The 25,169-nt window shown below is 32.7% G+C and overlaps 2 protein-coding genes across 8 annotated transcripts; one reads left to right on the top strand and one right to left on the bottom strand.

Annotated features, from left to right (window-relative positions):
• On the bottom strand, positions 1–19,149 carry LOC143063881 (organic solute transporter subunit alpha-like). 6 transcript variants are annotated; one of them, XM_076236311.1, is made up of 9 exons: positions 18,998–19,149; positions 16,404–16,462; positions 13,852–14,018; positions 10,821–10,894; positions 9,303–9,467; positions 8,583–8,697; positions 6,115–6,367; positions 4,085–4,230; positions 1–873 (listed from the first exon to the last, which is right to left on the bottom strand). In XM_076236311.1, the coding sequence occupies exons 1-9, from the start codon at positions 19,009–19,011 to the stop codon at positions 772–774; spliced, it is 1,095 nt and encodes a 364-aa protein (XP_076092426.1). In that variant the 5' UTR covers positions 19,012–19,149; the 3' UTR covers positions 1–771. The 6 variants fall into 6 exon arrangements, with proteins under 6 accessions (XP_076092426.1, XP_076092443.1, XP_076092452.1 ...); XM_076236328.1 differs by having other exon boundaries at positions 1–160; positions 4,049–4,230; positions 18,998–19,148; XM_076236337.1 differs by having other exon boundaries at positions 1–160; positions 18,998–19,147.
• On the top strand, positions 18,183–23,262 carry LOC143063914 (uncharacterized). 2 transcript variants are annotated; one of them, XM_076236362.1, is made up of 5 exons: positions 18,183–18,363; positions 19,125–19,242; positions 20,093–20,232; positions 22,313–22,445; positions 22,758–23,262. In XM_076236362.1, the coding sequence occupies exons 1-5, from the start codon at positions 18,231–18,233 to the stop codon at positions 22,765–22,767; spliced, it is 534 nt and encodes a 177-aa protein (XP_076092477.1). In that variant the 5' UTR covers positions 18,183–18,230; the 3' UTR covers positions 22,768–23,262. The 2 variants fall into 2 exon arrangements, with proteins under 2 accessions (XP_076092477.1, XP_076092486.1); XM_076236371.1 differs by lacking the exons at positions 22,313–22,445; positions 22,758–23,262 and adding an exon at positions 22,210–22,305 and having other exon boundaries at positions 18,187–18,363.
• Positions 23,263–25,169: the final 1,907 nt, after the last annotated feature.

The raw sequence follows: 25,169 nt of genomic DNA on the forward strand, positions 1-25,169 counted from the left end.
GACTGAATATAATATGTATTTATAATGTTATTACAGGTAAATTGACAAGGTAAATTAGAGGTATGTTAACATGCTTGAGTGTGAGCATATAAGTGTTTTTAAAAATAATATCATCCCATTAATATCACTGTTGGTATCTGTATAGTCTAGAGCCATCATCCTGAAGGTATAAAGAAATGCTTTTATGTGTTTACAGTAATCTCCAAGTTGATGAAAAGATATTTATGTTTGTAACTTTTTGAGACGTAATATAATTTGAAATACCCGACAGATATACTTAAATAGCACCGCTGATAACCAGAAAAATAATCTATATGTATCAATCTAAAATAATTTGACATTAAACTGTCTGGAAAACAAAACGTGACCATGAAGACGGAATGATAAAACTGGAGTAGCATCAACAAATAACCTAAAAAGTGGAAACAGTTGCGTTGATGTGATAAGTTCTATCGATGTAATTGCATTATTATCACCACCATATGTATTTCATATCAACCAGCATTAACCAATGTTGGTACAAATACATTTTTTTCCAATTCATACTGTTATTCATAAGTTAAAACTATTTCAAATTACTAGAGACATGAGTATTGTAACACATACATTTTTTAAACTAATTTATAAAGATAATAATATTATAATTCAATTCAATTCAATATAAGTTTCACCGGATATATCATAATTTCTTCAGTAAATAATAATATTATAACATGTGAATATGAACGATATAGTTATAACATATTCGTTTAAATATCTTCTTTGGTATATTTATTTGTTATAGCCGTCCTGCTGTAAAACATCTGATGCATTCGTCCTTATTGTAAAGGTACTGTAGATAGTCTTTGATACTTGGCACTTCCGTTTATAATGCTTTAACAAAAATATAATTTTGCAGTAGCCTATAGTAGCAACTATTGACAATGCATTAAAAATAATTACGATCAACATTAGTATTTACACCTTAACCAAAGTTTAAAAAAGAATGATTATATACAGCGAGAAGTATATATATATATACATTTATACAGTGCATTTATAGCTTAAAAATAGTGTATAATTAAAACAAATAGACAAAAGGTATCAAATATAAATATAGTCGAGATTTGCAAAGTAATTTCCAAAATACAAAATGTAAAAACGTTCCTGATAAATTGACCGATCGATACAATTGACCACAATGTGCAACCACGATTTCACTATCACCTTACAATAAGCTTTGAAATTTTTTTTTTCAAATATTTTGGCCTCGGGCATCACTGAAGAGACATAAATTATCGAAATGCAGAACAATTGGTACCGTTTATGTTTTTACATACGTATAAATTGGTTGAAACATGTCTTTTTGCATTGGATCTCTTTATATCTTGTTTAATTTAGTTTATTCATCATTAAAATTAGTAGCATTTGTTGGAGAATTCCAATTATTCTTTTCAACGGACAGATACATTTCGTTGTTTAAAAATCTGATATTAGAATTAAGATTGTTTTATGGTTTGTAAATGTAATCACATATCAAAAACAAATATCTTGAAATCTTTTCCAGCAATCTCCGAAAAATTCGTTGTAAGCCAGTTAAAAAACTCAAATAAAATGTAAACACGTAGTAAAGTCTATCATGCATTGCAACTCGTTCTCTGGATTGGCCAATTGCTCAAGAAAGAAATGAGTATTATGTTTAAAAACAGTTATGGTTTGCGGGAACATTAGTATGCTAAATTATGCATACCGGTATAAGGTAGTGTACTCGACCTGTTGAAGTTAATTGTGAAGTAAATTAAATGTAAATGGCACGTGTACAATAAACATGCATGTCTTGTATAAACTGTGTTGAACAATATAGAGACACATATTGAGTACTTGGCTTATTTGTATCCGACAACAAATAATATACAGATTTATATACAATTGAAATAGCTAACTACATATGGCACATAGAGAGGTATAGGGATCATATGGAAAAGCAGATCTATAACAGTTTTTTTTATACAAATGGATTAAAACAACTGGCTTTAAAACATTTTACTGAGAAATACACATAACATTTATCAGAAATCTGTGTGGGTTAATAGGTTGTTGACAATATATCGTCAGTATTTTAACCATAAATCTGTGTGAGGTCAATAAGTTGTCGACAATATATCGTAAAAAAAAAATCAACAAGAAAACTGTGAAAGGTCAATAGGCAGTCAACAATATCTCGTCAACGTTAAACTCAGAAATCTATTTGAGGTAAAAAAAAAAAAAAAAAAAAAAAGTTGCCGACAATATATCGTCAATGCTAAACCTATAAATCTTTGAAATGTAATACGTTGTCGACAAAACATCGTCAATGTTTAACCGAGAAATCTGTGTAAGTTAATTAACCTTTCGACAACACATCATCAATGTCCAACCCAGAAATCTGTGTTACTGACCTAAATAAGTTTTCGACAAAATATTGTCAAAGTTTAACCCAGAAATTTGTGCGAGGTAAAGGTCAAAAACACCACAGGGATGTAAAATATCACGTGTAAAGGCAGGTCAAGGACACGCCTAGGATATAAAGGCTCACGTGCAAGGGTCGATCAACACACGTCAAGAAGATCAATGATCAAGTGTGAGGGCAGATCAAGGGCACGCAAGGGAGATAAGGATGACGTGTAAGGGCAGATCAAAAACACACTAGGGAGACAAAGAATAACGTGGTAAGTCAAATCAAGGCCACGTCAGGGAGATGAAGCATCACGTGATATGGGCAGATCAAGGAATCATCGGGGAGATAAAATTCTACATAAGTAAGGGGAGACCAAAGATCACGTGTGACAGGCGATCAGGGCTACGCAAGGGAGATGAAAGATCATGTGTAAGGGCAGATCCATGATACACGAGGGAGATAAAGGATCATATGGAAAAGTAGATCTATAACAGGTTATTTTATACAAATGGATTAAAACAACTGGCTTTAAAACAATTTACTGAGAAATACACACAACTAACTGTCATTGACAAATATCTGTATTTCAAGTAAAAAGCATAACGACAAACTATGGACAACTGATTATTTATTGCAATTTCTTTCTGTGTGATATACATTTATCAGACATCTGTGTGGGTTAATAGGTTGTTGACAATATATCGTCAATATTTTACCCATAAATCTGTGTGAGGTCAATAAGTTGTCGACAATATATCGTAAAAAAAAATTCAACAAGAAAACTGTGAAAGGTCAATAAGCAGTCAACAAAATCTCGTCAACGTTTAACTCAGAAATCTATTTGAGGTAAAAAAAAAAAAAAAAAAAAAAAGTTGCCGACAATATATCGTCAATGCTAAACCTATAAATCTTTGAAATGTAATACGTTGTCGACAAAACATCGTCAATGTTTAACCGAGAAATCTATGCAAGTTAATTAACCTTTCGATAATACATCATCAATGTCCAACCCAGAAATTTGTGTTACTGACCTAAATAAGTTTTCGACAAAATGTTGTCAAGGTTTAACCCAGAAATTTGTGTGAGGTAAATAAGTTGTCGACAAAATCGTCAATGTTAAACCCGGAAATCTTTGTGAGGTAATAAGTTGTCGACAAAATATTGTTAATGGTAACCCTGAGAATCCAAGAGTGTGAGGTAAATAAGTTGTCGATACTTTATCGTCAATTCTTAACCCTGAGAAATAGAGAGAGCAATGTATACCCCTAACATGATTACAGATATTACCCTGATAAAAATATAAGAAATAATATTAATAATACATTGGAGAAACTAGCATGCATACAATACTAAAATGACAACAGAGGTGTACATTCAGTGACAGTGTTTATACATTGTGAACAATAACAACCAGTTCAATAGCTGTTGAAACAGGACAAATATGATGATTTACTTGCAACGGAATAAAATACAAATCTTTATAAGAGTGAGCATTGCATGGTTATTTCTCGTTGAAACGCTTATGACTTTAATTTTTGTCATCTCGTAAATGCCAAAATGTATCATATCTTGTCCTGTATCAGTTACCCTTAAACCATCTATGAACTAGCTGGGAACAGGGTTCTAGCTTACAGTTGCTACATCAACAAAGTTATCAATGCCATTTACTTCTTTGTCGCTGGAATCTTTAATACTCGATGTCACACCATCCATACTATACTCCTGTATGTTCTTTGCCTCCTGTCGACGATAGGCGAATCGGGATAAAATACAGAGTAGGAACATTTCTATTACTAATAAATAGTGATTCAGTCCTGAAAAAAAAAACAGAAATTGTTTAAACTCGTACTAGTATGTAAGGCCATAAAAAAGAATAAGTTTGTTTGTCCCAACGCTACCTACTAGAATATCTACCTTCTCAAACTCTTTTATTATCCTCATTTGTAATTTTTTTTTTTTAATGAGGGTCCTCATGGGGTTTTTGATTATGTGATTACTTGGCCGTTTTTTTAATGATTATTTGATTATTAAGCCAAATATTTCATGATTATTTGATTACCTAGGACTGTATTTTTAGTTTATGATTATTTGATTACTAAAGATAAGCAAATATTTAATGATTATGTGATTATATTGGCAAAAAAATGGTGATTATGTGATTACTAGGACCCCCCCATGAGGGGCCTCTTTAATCAGATAAGCAGTAAGACGAAAAAAAATTCTGACCCTTCAATTTTTCTTTGCCGAAAAAAAGAAAAGATCATGCCTACCTACCTACCCACTGTCTCCTTTGGCTAGGGTAAACCAATATATTTAAAGTGTGGCCTGCGTACTCTCAGGTCTTACTTTGCATCTTATGGTTTAAGTTAGTTGTATTTGATCTCTGCATAAAAAGTAAAATCACAAAAATACTGAACTCCGAGGAAAATTCAAAAGGGAAAGTCCCTAATCAAATGGCAAAATCAAAGGATAAAACACTTCAAACGAATGGACAACAACTGTCACATTCCTGACTTGGTACAGGCATTTTGAAATGTAGAAAATGGTAGATTGAACCTGGTTTTATAGCGCTTAACCTCTCACTTTTATGACAGTCGCATCAATCTCTAGACAAACAAACATATACAAAAACACAAAAAGCATCTATCAAATTGAAAAAAAGCATTCCTAGTTTCGCGTGTTGGGCGTCAGAAAATGCAAACGTCACAAAAAAATTTTTGTAGTTCAATGTCTATTCAAAACAATTATAATTTCACATTGTGAATGTTGGTATGCAGGGTTATACAATCAAAAGTTATATTAGAATTAGTTTCAGAAACAGACCAAGATTAAAAAATATATTTGATGAGTTAAAGAGCGCTGGTCAACTGATTTTTATAGTTTTTTCTTGTATTTTGCTGTTTCACGACTGTGCTAGGTTTGGGTGAAAGTTGGCGTGTCCGTCAATTTATTTAGTCCTGTTAATTTCTGTAAGTGCTTGTCTCAAGGTATTCAGTGGTTGTCATTTGTTTTGGTTTTTTTTCGTGTATTGTTTTGTACATTAATCGTTATTTTTCTTGTTGCATTTTTTAATTTGTGATTTCTAGACCTCAAAAGCTTGCTATGCGGTTTGGGTAGCTCATTGTTGAAAGCCTTACGGTGACATATAGTTGCTAACCTTGAAGTTCTATGTCCTTTGTTCCCTGTTGCAGACTTGTCTATCTTGCAATCATAAACATTTTTTTATTTTTACATTAGATATATTTCTAGCTATTAAAAAAAAATCAGATTTCGAGACTATTGATGGTTGTTACTACAACTTTAAATTGATACACCTTTAAGATACGTTAATTTAAAGTACTAATGAGATAACAAGGATCGATTCTTTGTTTTGGAGCTCTAAAAACAATATTGCAATAAAATTTGTATGTGCAATTCCGTTTGTAATAAGATATCAACAGGTACAAACGAACTTCCAGATAAAGTCTTTGCATCTATGAAATAATTAAGTAAAAGTTTCAAATAACTTGCGGTTTTTTTTTTTAGTTATCAGTATTTGATGGTAAAACAGTTTTTTAGTCTTATAATATACTGAGATATTTTATACGAATGCTTATGTCTACCATGAAATGATTGAATAATGAAAAAATCAAGTAAAATTATAATATTTGATTGAACATCGGTTGTGACAGAGACAACTGATATATCAATGCACTCACTTGAACCACGCATTAAAGGCCCTCTACTTCCTTCGCAAGCAGGTATCCCGTTTTTCCCTAAAATTGCTAATATAAAATTTTGAAGGTTGACTATCGCGAACGTTAGCTGGAATGACGCAAATTTTAAATTAACTCTAAACATAGTTAATCGGTCTCGTGTGGCCCGGTAGACTATTTGAAGTCCCCAGACTCCCAAAATCGTTGACACTCCACTAAAAACCTGGATGGGAAAAGTAATGCTTGACTGTTCTCCCTGTAAAAAGAATTAAAATGTTTGAGGAATATATAGCTTAATTATGTGACCATATTGCAATAGTTATTATTTTCTTATCTATACTAAAGTTCAGTATTAAGATTATGGTATACTGCACATATTTGTTGTTTGTCATGACTGGTCAAGAAAATACATTCAATGTTGGGTTGATGACAATGTCAATTGAAAGTTTGGGGAATCACGCGCTGTTGTAACTTTGACATTGCTCATAGTATTAAAAAGTTTTGGAAAACAAAATCGAGTAAAAATATGTAGTTTCAACAAAAACTGAGGTTAACATAATATATCAATTAGTTAAAATTGGGCTTTTGACTAGCTTCAGTAACTGCAAATATTTTAAAATAGATATTTGGTGTCTTTTTGTTTATTTATCTTTGAACTAAGTATAACTTTTATTAGTCATACATTTCCCTACCAGGGCCGTAACTACCTATGAGGCAGGGGAGGCAACTGCCTCCCCTGAATTTTCTACACCAAAATTTTTTTTTGAAGTAAAAAAATAAAATATTGACAATATGTACACGAAGAACTTGAATTTATATTATAAACAACACAAGTTAACAGTTTTAACAGTGTTATCATGATACGTGATATGTCTGTCATTTTTCGGATTTTTGATCGAAAGTAAACCGTTTCAGTATTTGGGTTTTTTTTGGGGTTTTTTTTGTGTGGCCGTCCGTCTGTTATTCAGTATTGAGGGGTCAGTATTCGTATGAGAACACATATGAAACTTTGCTTTCGATAATTTTGAATAAAAACTTAACTATTCACATCTATTTGGGGGCTCGATTATTTAAGCAGAGGACGTTCCTTTTGTATTGTGAATCTTTTAAGATATCGGAAATTCGTTACCGGCTGAATCAGCTGTTGGATCGTTTTTTTTTAAGTTTCCCGATCGTAAGAGAACATTATGGGCAATGCCTTAGTAGGTAAACACTTCCATTCGTTGTAACAGGGACTTTCTATACTAAGTATATACTAGACTAGTATAGAAAGTCCCTGGTTGTAGTTATATACATGTCTGTTCAGCTTTCAACAATATTGAAATTCAAGATCCTCGATAAAAAAAAATATCTTGCGTTTTATAATCTTGCTTAACATGTTTTTTGAACTTACAAGTTTCTAAAAAAAAATATCTTTAAATACAGAAAATACAGATAATAATTGTTTGCATGAAAATTGCTCCAAGGATCCAGCAAAACTGATCTTTCTTAAAGTAAGGAAATCGAAGGAAAATGGGTAATTTTAGCATATCATTTGAGAAAAAAATCCACGGTCACAATGTATTTAATGTTAACAATTATAGGTCAAAGTACAGCCTTCAAGACGGAGCTAGCCTTGGCTCACCCCGAACAGCAATCTCAGCTTGTTTTTGCATAAAAGTTGCTTCCAGGTTCAAGCAATACTGATGTTTCTTAAAGTAAGGAAATCGAAGGGAAACGGGTTATTTTTAGCCAATGATTGAGAGAAAAAAAATCGGCGGGGGCACAAAGGGGGCTCAATCGGCGGCCCCCAAACCCCTGCCTCCCCTGAATTCGAACCCTAGTTACGGCCCTGCCTACGATTTTTACTTTTTTGTTCTGATTATCGTGTTGCTAAACCTCTGTCTCAGTTTAGCGGGAGGTGTCAAGAACGCTCACAAAACTGTTTAAACACGCCCAATTAATTGTGTACCTGTCCAAAGCCAAGGGTCTGTAATCCAGTGCTTGTCGTTGATAAAGTAACTGTTGACTCCATATAATATTTTTTTCGTTAATTGTTGTGGCATAAATAAGACCCAAGGTCTTGGCTTTTGAATCGTTTCACATTTTGTCATCAAGGGGCCTCTTATAGCTTAATATACAATATGGGTTGTGCTAATTGTTGAAGGTTGTAAGTTAACCTGTAGTGGATCATATAGTTGATCTTTGGGTTTTCTTGATAGTGAAACTCCTTCAGGCAAAGCTGACTACAATATGTGTTTTCTTTTTGGGTTTCTTTTCGGGCATATTTATTAATCTCCAATCTTTTTCATCTGAGCGTTCCTGATAAGGTTTATCCACAAAAGCAGTTCCATGGCTACAACTCCATACTTTTTTCATAAAAGACTATTTCCATATATGTAAAACAGTATTATGTTAAATAAAAAAAGTTTGGTGGTTCATTTAAATTTTGTTTTTACAAAACATGATATAAAAGAAAGATGAAGTATTACCTCGTCTCCTGATGCGTACTTGCCATCAGTCCAGAGCACTGCCGCTACAAACAATACAATGGGTCGAACTATGGCAATTTGTATGGTAAATACTGATGCTACTCGTAAGGTCTTTCTGCAATGATTAATATGGATACAACATTATATATTTCAACAATAATAATATATATAAGAAGGAAATAATAATTTTATACTTGGATTTATGCATATGTTTACTGAAATAATAAAACTACCATCAAAAAGATCTAAGATATCGTAATTTTAGGTAATTTTCCACAGGAACTTGTTTCTATCCATGTCAAGACCCACTATTAACGCTCGTAAATATACATTGATAATGGGTCTTCCCATGGATAGAAACAAGTGCTTGTGTAATTGTCTGATTAGGTAGGAAGCATCACTGGAGAATGATCGCCAACAAAAGTCGAATGATGAAAAAGAAGTGAGAAACTTAAGGAAACAGTTGTTTTGATTTATTGTTGGTTGCTTAACATCCAGTAGCAAATAGTTTATGCATGTTCAGAACGATAAACCGAAGAACTACGAGAAAAAGGATCATTCGTTGCAAGTTCTGATTATTTGTCAATGTTTCTGAGAGAATTAAAGCTGTTGACTCATTATTCTTATTGAAAAGCTCGAGGTCTATCATTACTTACTTGTTAAAAGCTCGAGGTCTATCATTACTTACTTGTTAAAAGCTCGAGGTCTATCATTACTTACTTGTTAAAAGGAAATCTACAGCATTTACAGCACATACAGCAGCAACAACATGGAGGTGTACCGAATGTTAACGTCTGATCAGACATGTCGGTTAACAGTTGTGTCGTCCCTCCGAGATACTCCAATAACATGTTCAGAAACACTACTATACAAACACCGACGTATCTAAAACCAAAATAACATAAAATGAAGAACTGGTGGGATTATTACAGAAAAGCATTTTAACTCATAAAGAACATTTTTTGCAATGTATATATAAGTTTTAAAAAAATATGCGATGTATATAAGTCAAAATGAAAGCAGTGACTTCAAAAGCAAAATGAATTACAGTCTATAGTCCTGAACAAGTTAGTACTAATAACTGGATTTGGGTGTTCCTGACGGGGTGAACCAAGAAAACCTTTGTCTTATGGCTTATGCAATTTTACTGAATAGCATGGTAGTTACATATGAAGACTTAGATTGTGAATTGTTTTGGCTAAAAGTCGGCTGTTGTCTGCTCTATGGTCGGATTGTTGTCGCTTTGACACATTCCCCATTTCCTTTCTCAATTTTATTATTTAGCAATCATTCAAACATAAAATAAACAAATAGAACAGGAAGTTTTTTTTTTAAATTCTGTATTATTGTAAAAGGACTGTAAAATAAATAAACCTACCACTTACATATTACCAGATTTCAATGAAATTTTACACCTAAACAAAACATGTCCCCAATTTAGGGCGTACTAAAACACGAATACATACATATAGGATGATGTGGTATGAGCGCCAATGAGACAAATCTCCATCCAAGTAACAATTTATAAAAGTAAACCATTATAGGTCAAGGTACACCCTTCAAAACGGAGCATTGGCTCACACCGAACAACAAACTATAAAGGGTCCCAAAAAATAAATAGTGTAAAACCATTCAAACGGGAAAACCAACTGTCTAATCTATATAATAACGAGAAACACTTATGAACCACATAAAGAGACGACAACCACTGAACATTCGAATCCTGACTTAAGACAGGTGATAACATTTGCAGCGGGATTAAAAGTTTTAATTGTACCAAACCTTCTCCCTTTTCTGAAATAATAGTATATAACATCACACAACATAGAAAGACACGCTATAAGTATGAACCTCATCAACAAACGACAACTACTGAACATCAGATTTAAAATATTATTTTCCTGACAGGAATATTAAGAGCCTGGGGTATTGAGTAGACACTTATATATTGTAAAACCAAATATGTTGACCTCTAGAATGTGTTTAGTTTTTTGTGCGTTGTCATAGTAAGTTCAGTGACTCGGGACCAGGAAAACTTGGAATATGTCCGTACATAAACTAACAGTAACCATGATTACAGACAGTATAGTTTTTTTTGTTGAAGCTGGTCTATTTCATGTAAGTTTTCTCACTGTATATATTTAACATACCACAGGGTGTTCATTTTTGTTTCAAGTTGGTCATATTGGTGTTATATATAAGTACGTGTATTGAACTTAGAAAGACAATTCAACATACATTGAGGCAGTAAATTCGCTAAGCAATGTTGCAGTTGGTACTAGAATCGCTAACAAAGAAGTCCATGCAATGATCTGAAAAAGAAAAAAAAAGCTGTACATTACATAAAATAACTTTTATTCAGCGTAACCTGCTAAATTCATTGCACACATTTCCAGTGTTTACATTCCTTGTTCCATTCTCAATTTTATGCAAAAGACTCATGAGTTGCTTATATTTATATCTGTAAAAGGGCAATAACAAAATCTTTTTTTTATCAAGTTTTTATTTTTAAACTTTATGATAAATATCTTACAAAAATGTGGGCATGAGATCGCTAACAATACATAATTTGTTCCAAGGGCCAGAGCTCCTGAAAAATATAGCTTACAATGCAATGTTCAATACAATTTGAATTTTAAAGAGACATAACTAATGTGAAAAATAAGAAAGCTAACAATGTCATTTTCTTTAAGATTTATATTTCCAAGGGGAATAACTCTGTTTAAAAGTGGATCTGCATTGATTTTTTAGACATTTCTGATAAACGCCTGATATAAGTGTAATAAAGAAGAATTGTAAATTTGAGAGTACTAACAATGCAATTTTCAAAGATTTATATTTCCAAAGCACATTGCCTCTGTAAAAAATAAATGGTGATTGTGTCCATGGGATACAGATGGTGTCCTTGCTTTCATATAATGTATAAAGGGATATAACTTAAGAACGATACAACATTTGGTTGAGGCAACCTTAAGTAAAAGAACGTAATAAAAAAAATCAGCATTTTCCTTTAAAGTTTGTAAAAGAGCATAACTCTAAAAAGATAAAAGTGACGCCAACAAATTTCAAACTTGATCTGTGTTTTGTTGTAAGAAGCATTGTGTATCAGTTTTATAATATTTGGTTGAGGCAAACTAAGTTAGATAACGTAAACGAAAAAAATCACCATTTTTTCATGTATATAATAGCAGAACAAATAGGTGGAGTGACGGACGACCATTATTTTTGTGTCCCACGCATCGTGTTGCGTTGGGAGACAAAAAAATAACGCCGTTAGCCATAGTCATTCATAAATTCACAAGGTAACGAATCTGCTTTGAACACGAGTAATCAAACTGTATTTAATACCTTATTGCTAAAATATTTTTGCACTTAGTATACGGTCTACCTGAAATACTTTAATTTTATACAAACATAACATCATGTCAAATAACACGCTAATTAAAATAACATTATTCCAATGCTTTATACAATTACATATATCTATAAATACAGACTGTGGTTGCTTTATAATGTAAAGTATGTCTTTTTTAATTTGCTTTATTTTACTTATAAGACAGAACGCTACTTAATGATTTATAAGATGATATATATGTCCATAAATAAACCCCTTCAGTTAGTTCTTGCACTATAAAACACTTAAGAGTCCTTATTCTAGATACCATTAGCGTTTTTAAGAAACAAAGAACATGTCCATATCGCTACCGTATTGTTTATGCTCCCGTCGTCAGGAGAAGACAACTTTTAAGTTTACCTTGCCTTATGTACGTCACGAAATTAGATTCCGTTCCTTTTCTTTACTTTGCCTCAACCAAATGATATAAAACTTATCCACCCTATAATGCTTGATATCACCAAACACAGGACAAGCTCGAATTTGTGTGGTATCACTTTCACTGTTCTTGATACATACCTCTATATAAATGGTAAAATTGCTAAATTGTTGTTTCTGCAATCTAACTTTACTTTGCCAAAACTCAATGTGACGAAACTTAGAGACAACGCTTACTGCAATTACACACAGATTTAAGTTCGAATGTTGGTGGCGTCACTTTCATTATTCTCAAGTTATGCCTTTTTTTAATGGTAACAGTACTAAGTTTACCGTTTCCGAACCAGTTTATCTTTACTGACTGTGCCATAACCAAATTTTAGAAACTTATACACAGTGCATGTTAACACCAAATACAGAATAAGATACACATGTCATTAAGTTTCGAAGAAAAAAAAATGCAGTAGGTTCGAATTAGTTTATTGACTTTTGCATGTTTAAAACCAGGGGCCACTGTATCTTATGGACACTTTCTTTTTTTATTTTACAATGGTGTTGATTTTTGTGACATTTGGTCTCTTGTGAAGAGTTGTCTCATTGGCAATCATGCCACATCTTCTTATTCTTATATTAAAGAAGGTGTGGTATGTTTGTCAATGGGATAATTTTCCACAAGAGACCAAATGACACCGACATTAACAACTATGATCAACTATAGGTCACTGTACGGCCTTCAACAATATGTATCTATATCAAAACAATCAGATTAAAATCCAATCTTATGTTACGCTACGCTCCCTAAGGGTGGATAACTTATAATAACATCGGATTTAAACGGATTACATTCAAAATAATGTATCAGGATATCTTATAAATGATAATTACAGTTACTGAAAGCACTTAAAAACTGGTGTCACTGTTGTTTCAGAGACGGTGTGAATTTCCAAGACCGATTCAATAATTCTATATTTGTTAAAGGCTTGTCAAAAATATTTACAACGTTATAAGTATTTTTTACGACTCCTGGTTTTTTTTTTTTTTTACGACTCCTGTTTTTTTTTAAGACTTCTGTTTTCTTTTACTTTTGATTGAACACGATACATATCTTTATATTCGACTGTCGATCTAAAGGTGAACAAAAAGACATTGTATAATCAGGTTTTTATTTAAAATAGCAGAAACATATGTTTCACTAATCTATGCATGTATTTGGGTAGCTGCGAAAACGTAGCTCTATTGTCCTTTAAAAACAATTGCCATAGATCCGCAAATATCAAAATCATCAAAAGGACCTTAAGAGCTAGGTTTTCGCAGTTAGTATTTGGGTAACTATTGAATATCTGATGTATGCTAACATAAAATTAAGTCTGTGAGAACATGTAAACTTCCTGGACGTGGAGGTAGTAAAACCATGATCCTTGTCTATATCTCATGTAAACTAACAAGACATAAAGCTAGTACGAACACAATCCTTATGTATATCTTATGTAAACTTACAGGACACAGAGCTAGTAAGAACATGAACCTTATTTTCTGTCGTTTGTTGCTGTGAAATCTGAACACAAAGTATACTGCCTCTATGTATAATATTAGCATCGCCACACATAATAAACAACATATTGTCAAAGCCACTATCACGTCTGGGTACTGGTTTTCTTTCAGATCTGAAATACACACATAAACTTAGCCTTACGGTCGCAATCATGTATAACCTCGCCACATTATGTGTGTACATGACCCAAGAAGGTAACCTGTCGCCGGTCGCTGTCTACCACATTTTAGTTATTACTATTATCATTGTTTAGTGCATATATGATACCGTAGATTTATCGTATAATTGTGGATTTTTTTTACATATCACGACGTTTAGAGCTGAGTAGGCGGTATTGGTGTTGTGACGACGTTTAGAACTGAGTAGGCGGTATTGGTGTTACATGTGACGACGTTTAGAGCTGAGTAGGCGGTATTGGTGTTGTGACGACGTTTAGAGCTGAGTAGGCGGTATTGGTGTTGTGACGACGTTTAGAGCTGAGTAGGCGGTATTGGTGTTGTGACGACGTTTAGAGCTGAGTAGGCGGTATTGGTGTTACATGTGACGACGTTTAGAGCTGAGTAGGCGGTATTGGTGTTACATGTGACGACGTTTAGAGCTGAGTAGGCGGTATTGGTGTTTCTGAAGGCTGTATGATGATCTCAATATATAGTTGCTTACATCTACGTCATATTGTGTCTTGTGAATAGCTGTCTTATTTGCAATCATATCCCATCTTCTAATCTTTATATTAACTTGTATTTTAGGTTTGTTTCACTTCAGTATTTGTATTGACCCCATCACCGTTGGTAGAATGGTGTCATCCAACATTTGATATTACACTGATCATGTTCATCAATCAAAACTTACTGATTTAATTGTAAAGTGAAGGTTGAATCAAGGTTGAACTGATCATATTTCAAAGAAAAGTAAGGTTTTTTAGTTAAAAATTTATGACCAACGATCGTAGTTATAATATAGTAATAGCGCGAATATATAACTTTCATTGATATGGTCATAATTATAAGTTAACTGTTTACAAAACGTTTTTTTTTTTTTTTTTATAAATACTTAGGATTTTCTATCGCAGGAATAGATTACCATAGCTTTATTTGGCCAAACCTTTTGGAATTTTGTGTGCTTAATGCTAAACTTCGTTCTGTATTTGGCCTTTTAAACTTTGTTGATTTCAGCGTCACTGATGAGTATTTTGTAGATAAAATGCACATCTGCTGTACACAATTTTAACCCTGATATCTATGATGACTTTATTTGCACGGACATTGTGAATTAAACAAATATTACATTTTTTGAAACTGTAGGACTGTCTTCCACGAGTTATACATATTAGACAAGGAAAAATGTCTTTTTTTCTTAAAGTTGCGTTACAAATGTATTTTCGATGAGTATTTTCTATGCCAACTTGCAAAGAATGCTTAAAAAGTTGTACAGAGAATTTAGACGTCCATCTCCTAAACGAATTGGAGAAACGAATGTCAAATATATTATACATGTATGGTGGGTAAGACAAGTTATCAAGCATCTGCACGTCTTCCCCATTGGTCCTGTGTGTAAAACTTACACAAATTGTCTCAACGTATAGATTACAAATTACAATTTATTTGGCTAATGTACAATCATTGATGATTGTTATAGTTGCTTTAACGTCCAGTGGCAAATATGTCATGCATGTTCAGGACAGTCAATAATGTTCAGTGAAGATAGTCACATATTACATAAAATGTCTCATTCGATAATTTAAATCTTTTTAGAAAACAAATTTTAGAAACTTGGTAAGTTTCTTAATTTTACTTTTAAGAAAACACATTATTTACATATATTAATAATAATTTATCTACTTTGTGTTTACAATTGTAATTGTTGTTACGTGTTTATGACAGCCACAGGCATAACAAAACATTTGATTTAGTATTCAGGATTATTCTCTTTAGTTCAATAGTAAGTTGTGTTTGGTTATGTTTAAACATATATACATATACGAGGGCGCTGGATCGTTACGAGAAACGATAAATGTACTAAAAAAATAAATGATATAAGCGCCTGAAAAGTGTACAATACAACTGCAATACTACACCAATTTAAATATAAATTATTGTGTTATTTCCTTTTTTTCTTTTCATTTTATTCTTTAGTATATTTGTCACCAGACCAATGGAATCATTTGTACGAAATTCAGCTTTTCTGTTCTGTCTGTAATTTTCGTCTTTAATTGTGATTTTTGTGATAATTATAGAAAAGAGTGTATCATAAAATTTAACACAATAGATCTGTAGACATGAGAAATATATATGAAAAATAAAGATGCATAAGTAAGTCTTGCGATCTTTCTATGAGGACTTTATTCGTTGAGGGACTTTGTAGTATTTATTGTTTAGGCCTATGTTATTGTAACATTAGGGAAAAAGATATACTTTCAACAGTAGTAAATAGAACTTTATTTGCTTATTTGTGTCAATCTCAAAGAAGAACATGCGTATAATGACAGATTGAAAATTACCTCTGTACAAAACTTCGGTCCGTGGATATTCATTGGAACAGTTCAACATGGTGATGGAACTGAAAATGCAAGAGTATACTGTAGCATGCGTAAAAATCAAGTGCATTACTACTTTAAAAACACAAGCGCTAGCGTACATGATTTTATATATTTTTATCTCGTAGTTTGCAATGAATATTCAATATTAAATATTTATACCACATACTTAACTGTTATAAAGGAAAGGACATGTGTTTTGATTACCAAAGAGACAGCTATTCACCAAAGTGCAAATGAAGTTGTTTTAAGTAATTGTAGCCAGCCTTCAACAATGAAAAAAAACATACCGTAAAGTCGGCTCTAACAGGCACCGACTTGAAACATATAAACAATTCAATTGAGAAAACTAACGGCTTAATTTATAACAAAGCAAATTACGATAAATAAATATGACAGACATGAACAAACTATACCAACCTTCCTTTTATGGTCATAAACCTTGTGTTTAAATTTCATAGATTTCTATTTACTTTTACTAAAGTTAGAGTGCGAAAACCAAATGTCTTCGGACGACGACGACACCAACGTGATACCAATACACGACCAAAAAATTTTCAATTTTTGCGGTCGTATAAAAATCAGTTGACAAGGACTTATCTCATCAACCCGATGCAGATCAGAGAGTACTCGCAGTTACTGGTAGAAAGTGCAACGCCAATAACAACTAATAAAAAAATCCTGCATCTTAGATGCATAGTTTTTTGTGGGGTTCGTGTTGCTTATTATTTAGTTTTATATGTTGTGTCATGTGTACTATTGTGTGTCTGTTTGTCTTTTTTCATTTTTAGCCATGGTGTTGTCAGTTTATTTTCGATTTATGAGTTTGACTGTCCCTCTGGTATCTTTCGTCCCTCTGGTATCTTTCGTCCCTCTTTTAGACCAAATTATCAATCAGCAACCATCCAATACCCAATGAAGTTAGTATAATAAAAGTAAAATCCCAAAAATACTGAACTCCGAGGAAAATTTACAACGGAAAGTCCCTAATCAAATGCTCAAACACACCAAACGAATGGGAAACAACTGGCATATCACTGACTTGGTACAGGCAAAGACATCATTGAAAGTGAGAGAAAAACACGATCTTGTGCAATGCCAAAACATAAGTATCGGAAGATTGCATAACCGTGAATGTGCATATATATGTGTATAACAACAGTCTTTAATATGGTTTTAATTAAATAACAACATCAATATTTATGTTGCACTGGTAACCTTTTATCATACATGTCATAAATTACTATAATTGTCTTACGTGGTTTTGATTGAAAATATAAACTCGTATACGTTGTTTTTAAGAATGGATAACAAAATCAGGGATTGTATTAGAGTTGATAAATTCAAACATATCATGGTAAGACAAGCATATTAGGTTATGTGTGTGGTTCAAGCATAGAAGTTTGAATATGCATTAATTGCAAACATTCAAATTCTGTGCCCAACTATAAGCACGTGTGTTACAAAAAATTACAAAGTAAAATGAAAAAAAGAAATAATAAAAACAGATGACCACATCAATAAATCTCTTGCTTATGACATTTTAGCTGCCGCGTCTATTGTCATTGTAATGCATTAAATAGTGATATAATAAGCTTACCTTCTCAGCTGTTGGTCAATGATAGGTATAACTGGTCATACGTATACTAGAGTGTGATATAGTGTGTACTATATAATGTATAGGTAAAATCTTAAACTATTTAAAGATTAAATGTACACGAGTAAATATTGACAAATAAGTTTAACCACGTGATCAAAGTCTTCACAATAAAAAAATCATAGTTGGCCAAAATGGCGAAGAAAAAGGAAAGCGTGAAACACTCTGCCTTAAGTTTGTTTTTATGTGTTTTTGTGCCTACGAGTGTTTTAACATTATCCATCATATCAGATCCGAGGATTGTTTCTAAAGTAGAATACACATCTGGTAAGTTATAAATGAATAATTTGTTGATACAACTTTTGTGGTTTGTTTCCATGGAAAATATTATGCTAAATCTAAATAAATCACGACATTCATAAAAATTACAGAAAGTATTAAAAATATATCAATTAATATGAATTATTTATTTTGCTTTTACATTTTTTTTTATTAAACTACATGATAGGGGCTTTTCAAGGATCAACACAATACACTTGTATTTATTTGAAACCAGTTTTCCTTCATTAATAAAACTTTACATCACCGACTCTCGAGCACTGACTTTTATTTTTAAACAGTATAATGAATCTGTAGTTCTTTTTATATTCTTTACTAACCGACGGATCGATGACAAAAACATATGTTATAATCTATTATTGATAACACGTCTTTGTTATTTATACAAGTCATATACTATACTATTTGAAAGGGTTGTTTGTGCTCAGCTGGATTGCTGTGTCACTGACCTCTACCCAAAATCTTTTGTTCAAAATGCACATTTATGTACAATGTGGGTAATTTCTTTTACGAAATTACAGGTTATTATTGTATCAATAGAGATATATACACATATCTGTATTGTATCTGAAGTTTCAAGATGTTTATTACAAAATAGCTGCATAAATTTAAGACACCTTACCTTTTGGAATTCATTATATCCTTGTTGAAATGAGATCTTTGACCTGATTATTTTTGGTAGAAACGATACTGCATACTGTTAACCTCTTCACTCATTCGTGAATTTAAACAAGATATTTCTTCACCAGATTGTATTGATGACTTGGGTACGATCCGAGCTCATGGCGATGTATGGGCGACAACTGGAGGATGCGATAGAAACAGATGCTGGCATGGAACACTTAAGAACTATCTTATTTTACATAGGTAACAACAAACGACTGATTCGTAGACTATTAATTATACCTCTTAAAAATATTGTTTGAATCTTAACAATTTATTAAATATATTTTTTTTAAAGTAAGGATATAGGTAACAAAACTTTTTTGGGGAAGTGGGGAAGAAAGTTTTTACATCTAATCTTGAGCATCAATAAGTTATAGTATATATAATTCAATTATTAAAATAACATGGTGTCTACAATGTAAGATGAAAAGCCTAAGTCATAATGAAACATAACACGAAGCATTAACATAAGAAAAAAACATTTTTGGTAACCAAAATAAGAAGAATAATAAGAGTATCGAATATAAGTAAATATAACAACAAAATCAACCCCCATGATTTAATTAAATTACAGAGAAAAAACAGTATGGGGTAACAGTTCAATTTCCAGATTAATTGACAACAATTGCACTAATTAATACATGTACTCAAGTAAATCTACCAATGTCAAAATATAAATTGATTTGTTTTCAGCTGCTTACAAAAATCTGCAGTCACCCTTATTATTTTAACAATGAGCTCAGTAATTCACCCGTAAACTTTACCACACCTTTTTGGTAAATACCCACCTAACATATGAGGAATTGCGAAACGATGCATGTGGCTGACATAACAAAAATCGCATACAGGAACCTTTAAAGCCCAAGTATAAAATTAGTCCTTCCTACTGCTATTTGTGCTATTTAAGTATGTGTATACAAAATATGGAAATGAAAAGTCACCATCGATAAAATGGCATAAACATTAAAACCTTTATTGTGTTTTATCATATTAATGCATTTAGTTTTGTTCAATAATTGAAGTTCCGTTTCATGCGAAATCTTTGTTACAGTTGCACTGAGGTAACAGATAGTTACAATCCTGACAGCCCTAATTGTGTACCTGTAGCAAATACTACCCTGTCATTTCCTGGGTGTTGTCCTGAACTGTCATGTGCTACAGCCAGTCCAGTCACAACTATTTCACCCACAGGTAAGTTTGCCTCATTATATGCTACCTTGTGCCACAGCCAGTCAAGTCACAACTATATCACCTACGGGTAAGTTTGTCCCATTATATGTTAGCTTCTGCTACAAACAGTCCTCTCACAACTATATCACCCACAGGTAGGTTTGCCTCATTATATGTTAGCTTCTGCCACATACCGTCCAGTAACAACTATCTCATCCACAGATAAGTTTGCCTCATTATATTTAACCTTGTGCCACAGCCAGTCCAGTCACAACTATCTCACTTACAGGTAGGTTTGCCAAATATATTAGCGTGTGTCACAGCCAGTCCAGTCACAACTATCTCATACACAGGTAAGTTTGCCTCATTATATGTTAGCTTGTGCTACAGCAAGTTCAGTCACAACTACCTCACCAACAGGTTAGTTTGCCTCATTATATGTTACCTTGTGTCACAGCCAGTCCAGTCACACCTATCTCAACCACAGGTAAGTTTGCCTTATAATATGTTAACTTGTGCTACAGTAAGTCCAGTCACAACTATCTCACCCACAGATAAGTTTGCCTTATATGTTAACTTGTTCCACTGTCAGTCCAGTCACAACTATCTCACCAACTGGTAAATTTGCCTCATTATATGTTACCTTGTGCCACAGCCAGTCTAGTCACAACTATATCACCAATGGTTAAGTTTGCCCTATTATATGTTACCTTGTGCCACAGTCAGTCCAGTCATAACTATATCACCAATGGTTACGTTTGCTCCATTATATGTTAGCTTGTGCTACAGCTAGTTCAGTCACAAATATCTCACCCACAGATAAGTTTGCCTCATATGTTACCTTGTGTAACATCCAGTCCAGTTACAACTATATCACCAATGGTTAGGTTTGTCCCATTATATGTTACCTTGCGCCACAGCAAGTCCAGTTACAACTATATCACCGATGGTTAAGTTTGTTCCATTATATGTTACCTTGTACCACAGCCAGTCCAGTCACAACTATATCACCAATGGTTAGGTTTGTCCCATTATATGCTACCTTGCGCCACAGCAAGTCCAGTTACAACTATATCACCGATGGTTAAGTTTGTTCCATTATATGTTACCTTGTACCACAGCCAGTCCAGTCATAACTATATCACCAATGGTTAAGTTTGACCCATTATATGTTACTTTGTGCTACAGCCAGTCCAGTGACAACTATATCACCAATGGTTAAGTTTGCTCCATTATATGTTTCCTTGTGCTATAGCCAGTCCAGTCACAACTATCTCACCAACGGGAAAGTATGTTCCAATATATGTTACCTTGTGCTCCAGCCAGTCCAGTCACAACTATCTCACCATCATGTTAGTTTGTCTCATTATCTGTAAGTTTCTGCCAGTCAGACCAGTCACAACTATCTAACCACTGGTTAAGTTTGCCCCATTATATGTTGGCTTGAGCCACATCCAGTCCAGTCACAACTATCTCACCAACAGGTAAGTTTTCCCCATTATATGTTAGCGTGTGCCACAGCCAGTGGCAAATATAACGTGCACATTATGTTTGAAAACTGGAGTTTGACTTGAGAACTATTGAACTAAAGTCTAGATGATTAAGTTTTAGGTAGCCGTATAAGCTTTAAGCTGTAAACAGACATAACCTGTACCTATAAAATTCATTTTCCTGATACTGTTTACACTTGTATCGAGTGAAAATAGTTCAACAATGTCAGTACATGTACAAGTATTCACGGTTGAATCAGACATGCCCTCATTTTTTACAGTTAGGGTTTTTTGGCTTGTCAGAAGGCTGCCTACATATTCTTTCGTCTCTTGTGAAGAGTTGTCTTATTGGCAATCATACCACATCTTCTTTTTTATATGGGAACAAAAAACAATTGCGCGATACTCTCCTCTGGCAAATGAAGAAAATAACTAAATCTGGACATTTTTTTTAGCTGCTGTAGATGTTTGAGATATTTATATGTTTTGTAACACTTTTTATTTGTAGCGTGTTATGATAGATCTTCAGCCTTTGCCTGCTCGTTTTGGTACAATATGACTGGTGGGTGTCAGCCTGGTGTAGATATTTAACATTTATGTTTTATTTGCAGCGTGTTATGATCGATCTTCAGCCTTTGCATGCTCTTTTTGGTACAATATGACCGGTGGTTGTCAGCCTGGTGTGGATACTTACAATGATAGACTGTATAACTATACACTGATAGGATGCAGGCAACTTTGTGGGTAGGTTTACTTTTAATTGAGACTTTCAAAACATTATTTTGGATTTGAGTTTTTAATTTGGTGTACATAAAATTCCCATGATTATATCTCAACTTTGCATAAGTGTTTTACTATTTTTAGAGACATAAACAAAAACTTGAAACGCACATTTTTAGCATTCCGCCTGTTTGTTCTTGTTCAATGAAATAAACAAACAATAAACAATAACAAAAAAAAATTGTACAGAAAAATACATAAATCTACAATACTGATCTCTCATTGTTATATACCCCACATTTCCTTTAATTCATCATTTATCTTTTATATTTTCAGGCACTGTTGATCAGGACAGCCAGACTTAATGACATCCCAATCAACTAGTTAATCACTGTGATATCTATATTTATATACATGGGCTGGTCCCATTTTTGTTGTTTTAAATTTTAACACATTTTAGTACATACATTTAATTTTATTTTTGCATATATTCCGTCCTTCAGACATTTCAATAAATGTAGCTGATTTGTCTTATATCTGTTTGATATTTATACATTTTTCAGATAACAACCAAATACAGTGTATATAACATTGTTCAGATAACTTCCAAATATACAGACTTTATTTTGTTGTCAAATACAATTTTGGTGTTTTTTTTTATTAAATGAACATACATGTATTTTTATTTGAATAAAAGATTTGAGTACATTATATGAAATGCTCATTTGATTGAAAATATATCCTTCTCTTTGGTTATATAGTTATATGATGTACGATAATTCAGTAAAATGCCAAGTTTTGTTTTTATAATTTTAAAATAAAATATTTGTATACACCTTCATTACTAGCTTGTCATTCCTCAGGTTGACATTTGGAAAACATGTTTAACATTAGGTATTTGCCATGCCAAAATCTGGAGCCTGCAATTCAGTGGTTATATTAAGCTGCTGTAAGCAACTCATGGTTTAGAACTGCCTTCAACAATGAACAAAACCCACACTGTATATATGCATTGTTGTAGTAAGCTATAAAAGACCCTGACATGATGAAATGTAAAATTATATCAACAAGAAAACTAACAGGCTGATTTATTAAACAATAGATGAAGGACAAATATGAAAGTAACACTATTTACTGTAATTTCAGAAATTATTGTTATGTTTTTAGTATTGCGATAAATGTGACAGGGTTACAATGGCAATAATTTAAAACCACATTTTGAAATTTTTTATATGAATTAAACAGGATTTTTCTCAATATAGCAAAAATAAAAATTGCATTTTAGACTTAATTAACAAAATTGCAATAATAAATGCATGCAATAATTTCTGTATTTACAGTATTGTTGATATATCAGCCAAAGTTACAGTAACCTGAAATCTAGAACCTAGTAAACAAAATATTGCAACAACTTATCATACTGTACATGTTCGTTAAAGTTGTTAATTTCTGTGTCATCAGGTCTCTTGTGAAAGGTTGTCTAATCGGTAATCATACCACATCTTCTTTTTTATATGTGTCATATATAACACACTTGGCGTGGATGGAAAATGAGGAACAAACTTCACCATTAACAGCTTCAAGGATTTTTTATTCTTTTCTATCACTGAAGACCATATGTTGACCTCTTGATCTCTTTTGGAATAGATGTATTGTTGGATTGCTGTCTCGTTGACTGTTTTGGTTATTAAGTTGTAATTCAGTCAATGCAAATGAAATATGAAAAAATGCTATAAAATAAACTTTTAGTTTACAACTAATTTCTACTATCATAACTTCCATTACACATGTCCCAGTACTCAAGGGAGACAATAAACTGTCCAAGCTATTTAAAACACCTACCAAAAAAAAAACAATCAAAGTGCTTGTGAATACTAGAGGGTAAAGATTGGTTTCATTTTGCAAATTTTTCATTGAATTGTATTTTGCTAGCAAAAAAATAAAATTTGAGTTGGAGTTATCTTCCTTAAGCTTTGTTCATGATCATACATTTGTAGTTGAACCTATTTTATTTGTATAACAATACAACATGTATTATTTAAGTTTGGAACTACAAATACACATCATATTGTAACTAAAATATCAAAGTATCATCATAAATTGCAGGACATTGACTGGATTGAATCTAAATAATAATTACTTCACTGGATTCCTTTCTTTCTACCATCAAAAGTAGTGGTCAATCTTGGAAGATATAGATAGTTGAAAGGGAGCATGTAGTTGGAACCCCCCCTTTTAAAATGGTTGGATCCGCCCCTGAATATTTACCAAAAAAATTTAAGTGCTGCAAATGTTGATTAGAGTGAACTAGACATCAGTGAAATGGAAGCCATCTAGTACCGGTAATTAACATGTGGTAGAAAATTTATATCTTTACCATAGGATATTGGGTTGTCAACTGAAACCAAAGTTTTTGACCTTAACCTTTGACCTAGGGAGTTGTACATATATTATGACACATCCTCTGGAGTTGGTTAATATACATGTCAAGTATAAACTTTGAAATCATAATGTTTCTCAAGATATAGAGTGAACACAATTTTTACCATGGACATGTGGTTGTCAACTGACAACAAAGTTTTTTTTATCTTAACCTTTGACCTAGGAAGTTGTACATACATTATGCCACACCCTCTGCTGTTGGGTAATATACGAGTCAAGTATAAACTTTGAAATCATGTTTCTCAAGATATAGAAGGGACGCAATCTTTACCATAGGACATGGGGTGGTCAACAGAAACCAAAGTT

The sequence above is a fragment of the Mytilus galloprovincialis genome, chromosome 1, assembly GCF_965363235.1.
Source record: "Mytilus galloprovincialis chromosome 1, xbMytGall1.hap1.1, whole genome shotgun sequence".
NCBI classification, from domain to species: domain Eukaryota; kingdom Metazoa; phylum Mollusca; class Bivalvia; order Mytilida; family Mytilidae; genus Mytilus; species Mytilus galloprovincialis.

Excerpts from the sequence above, each read along its gene's own strand:
- LOC143063881 (XM_076236311.1), bottom strand. Across the intron at positions 9,468-10,820 it reads AGCGAATTTACTGCCTCAAT|ATACGTCGGTGTTTGTATAG; the intron begins GTATGTTGAATT and ends TTTTGGTTTTAG. Across the intron at positions 6,368-8,582 it reads AGTACGCATCAGGAGACGAG|GGAGAACAGTCAAGCATTAC; the intron begins GTAATACTTCAT and ends TTCTTTTTACAG.
- LOC143063914 (XM_076236362.1), top strand. The coding sequence starts at position 18,231 with ATGGCGAAGAAAAAGGAAAGCGTGAAACACTCTGCCTTAAGTTTGTTT. Across the intron at positions 18,364-19,124 it reads TAAAGTAGAATACACATCTG|ATTGTATTGATGACTTGGGT; the intron begins GTAAGTTATAAA and ends TTTCTTCACCAG. Across the intron at positions 19,243-20,092 it reads AACTATCTTATTTTACATAG|TTGCACTGAGGTAACAGATA; the intron begins GTAACAACAAAC and ends TCTTTGTTACAG.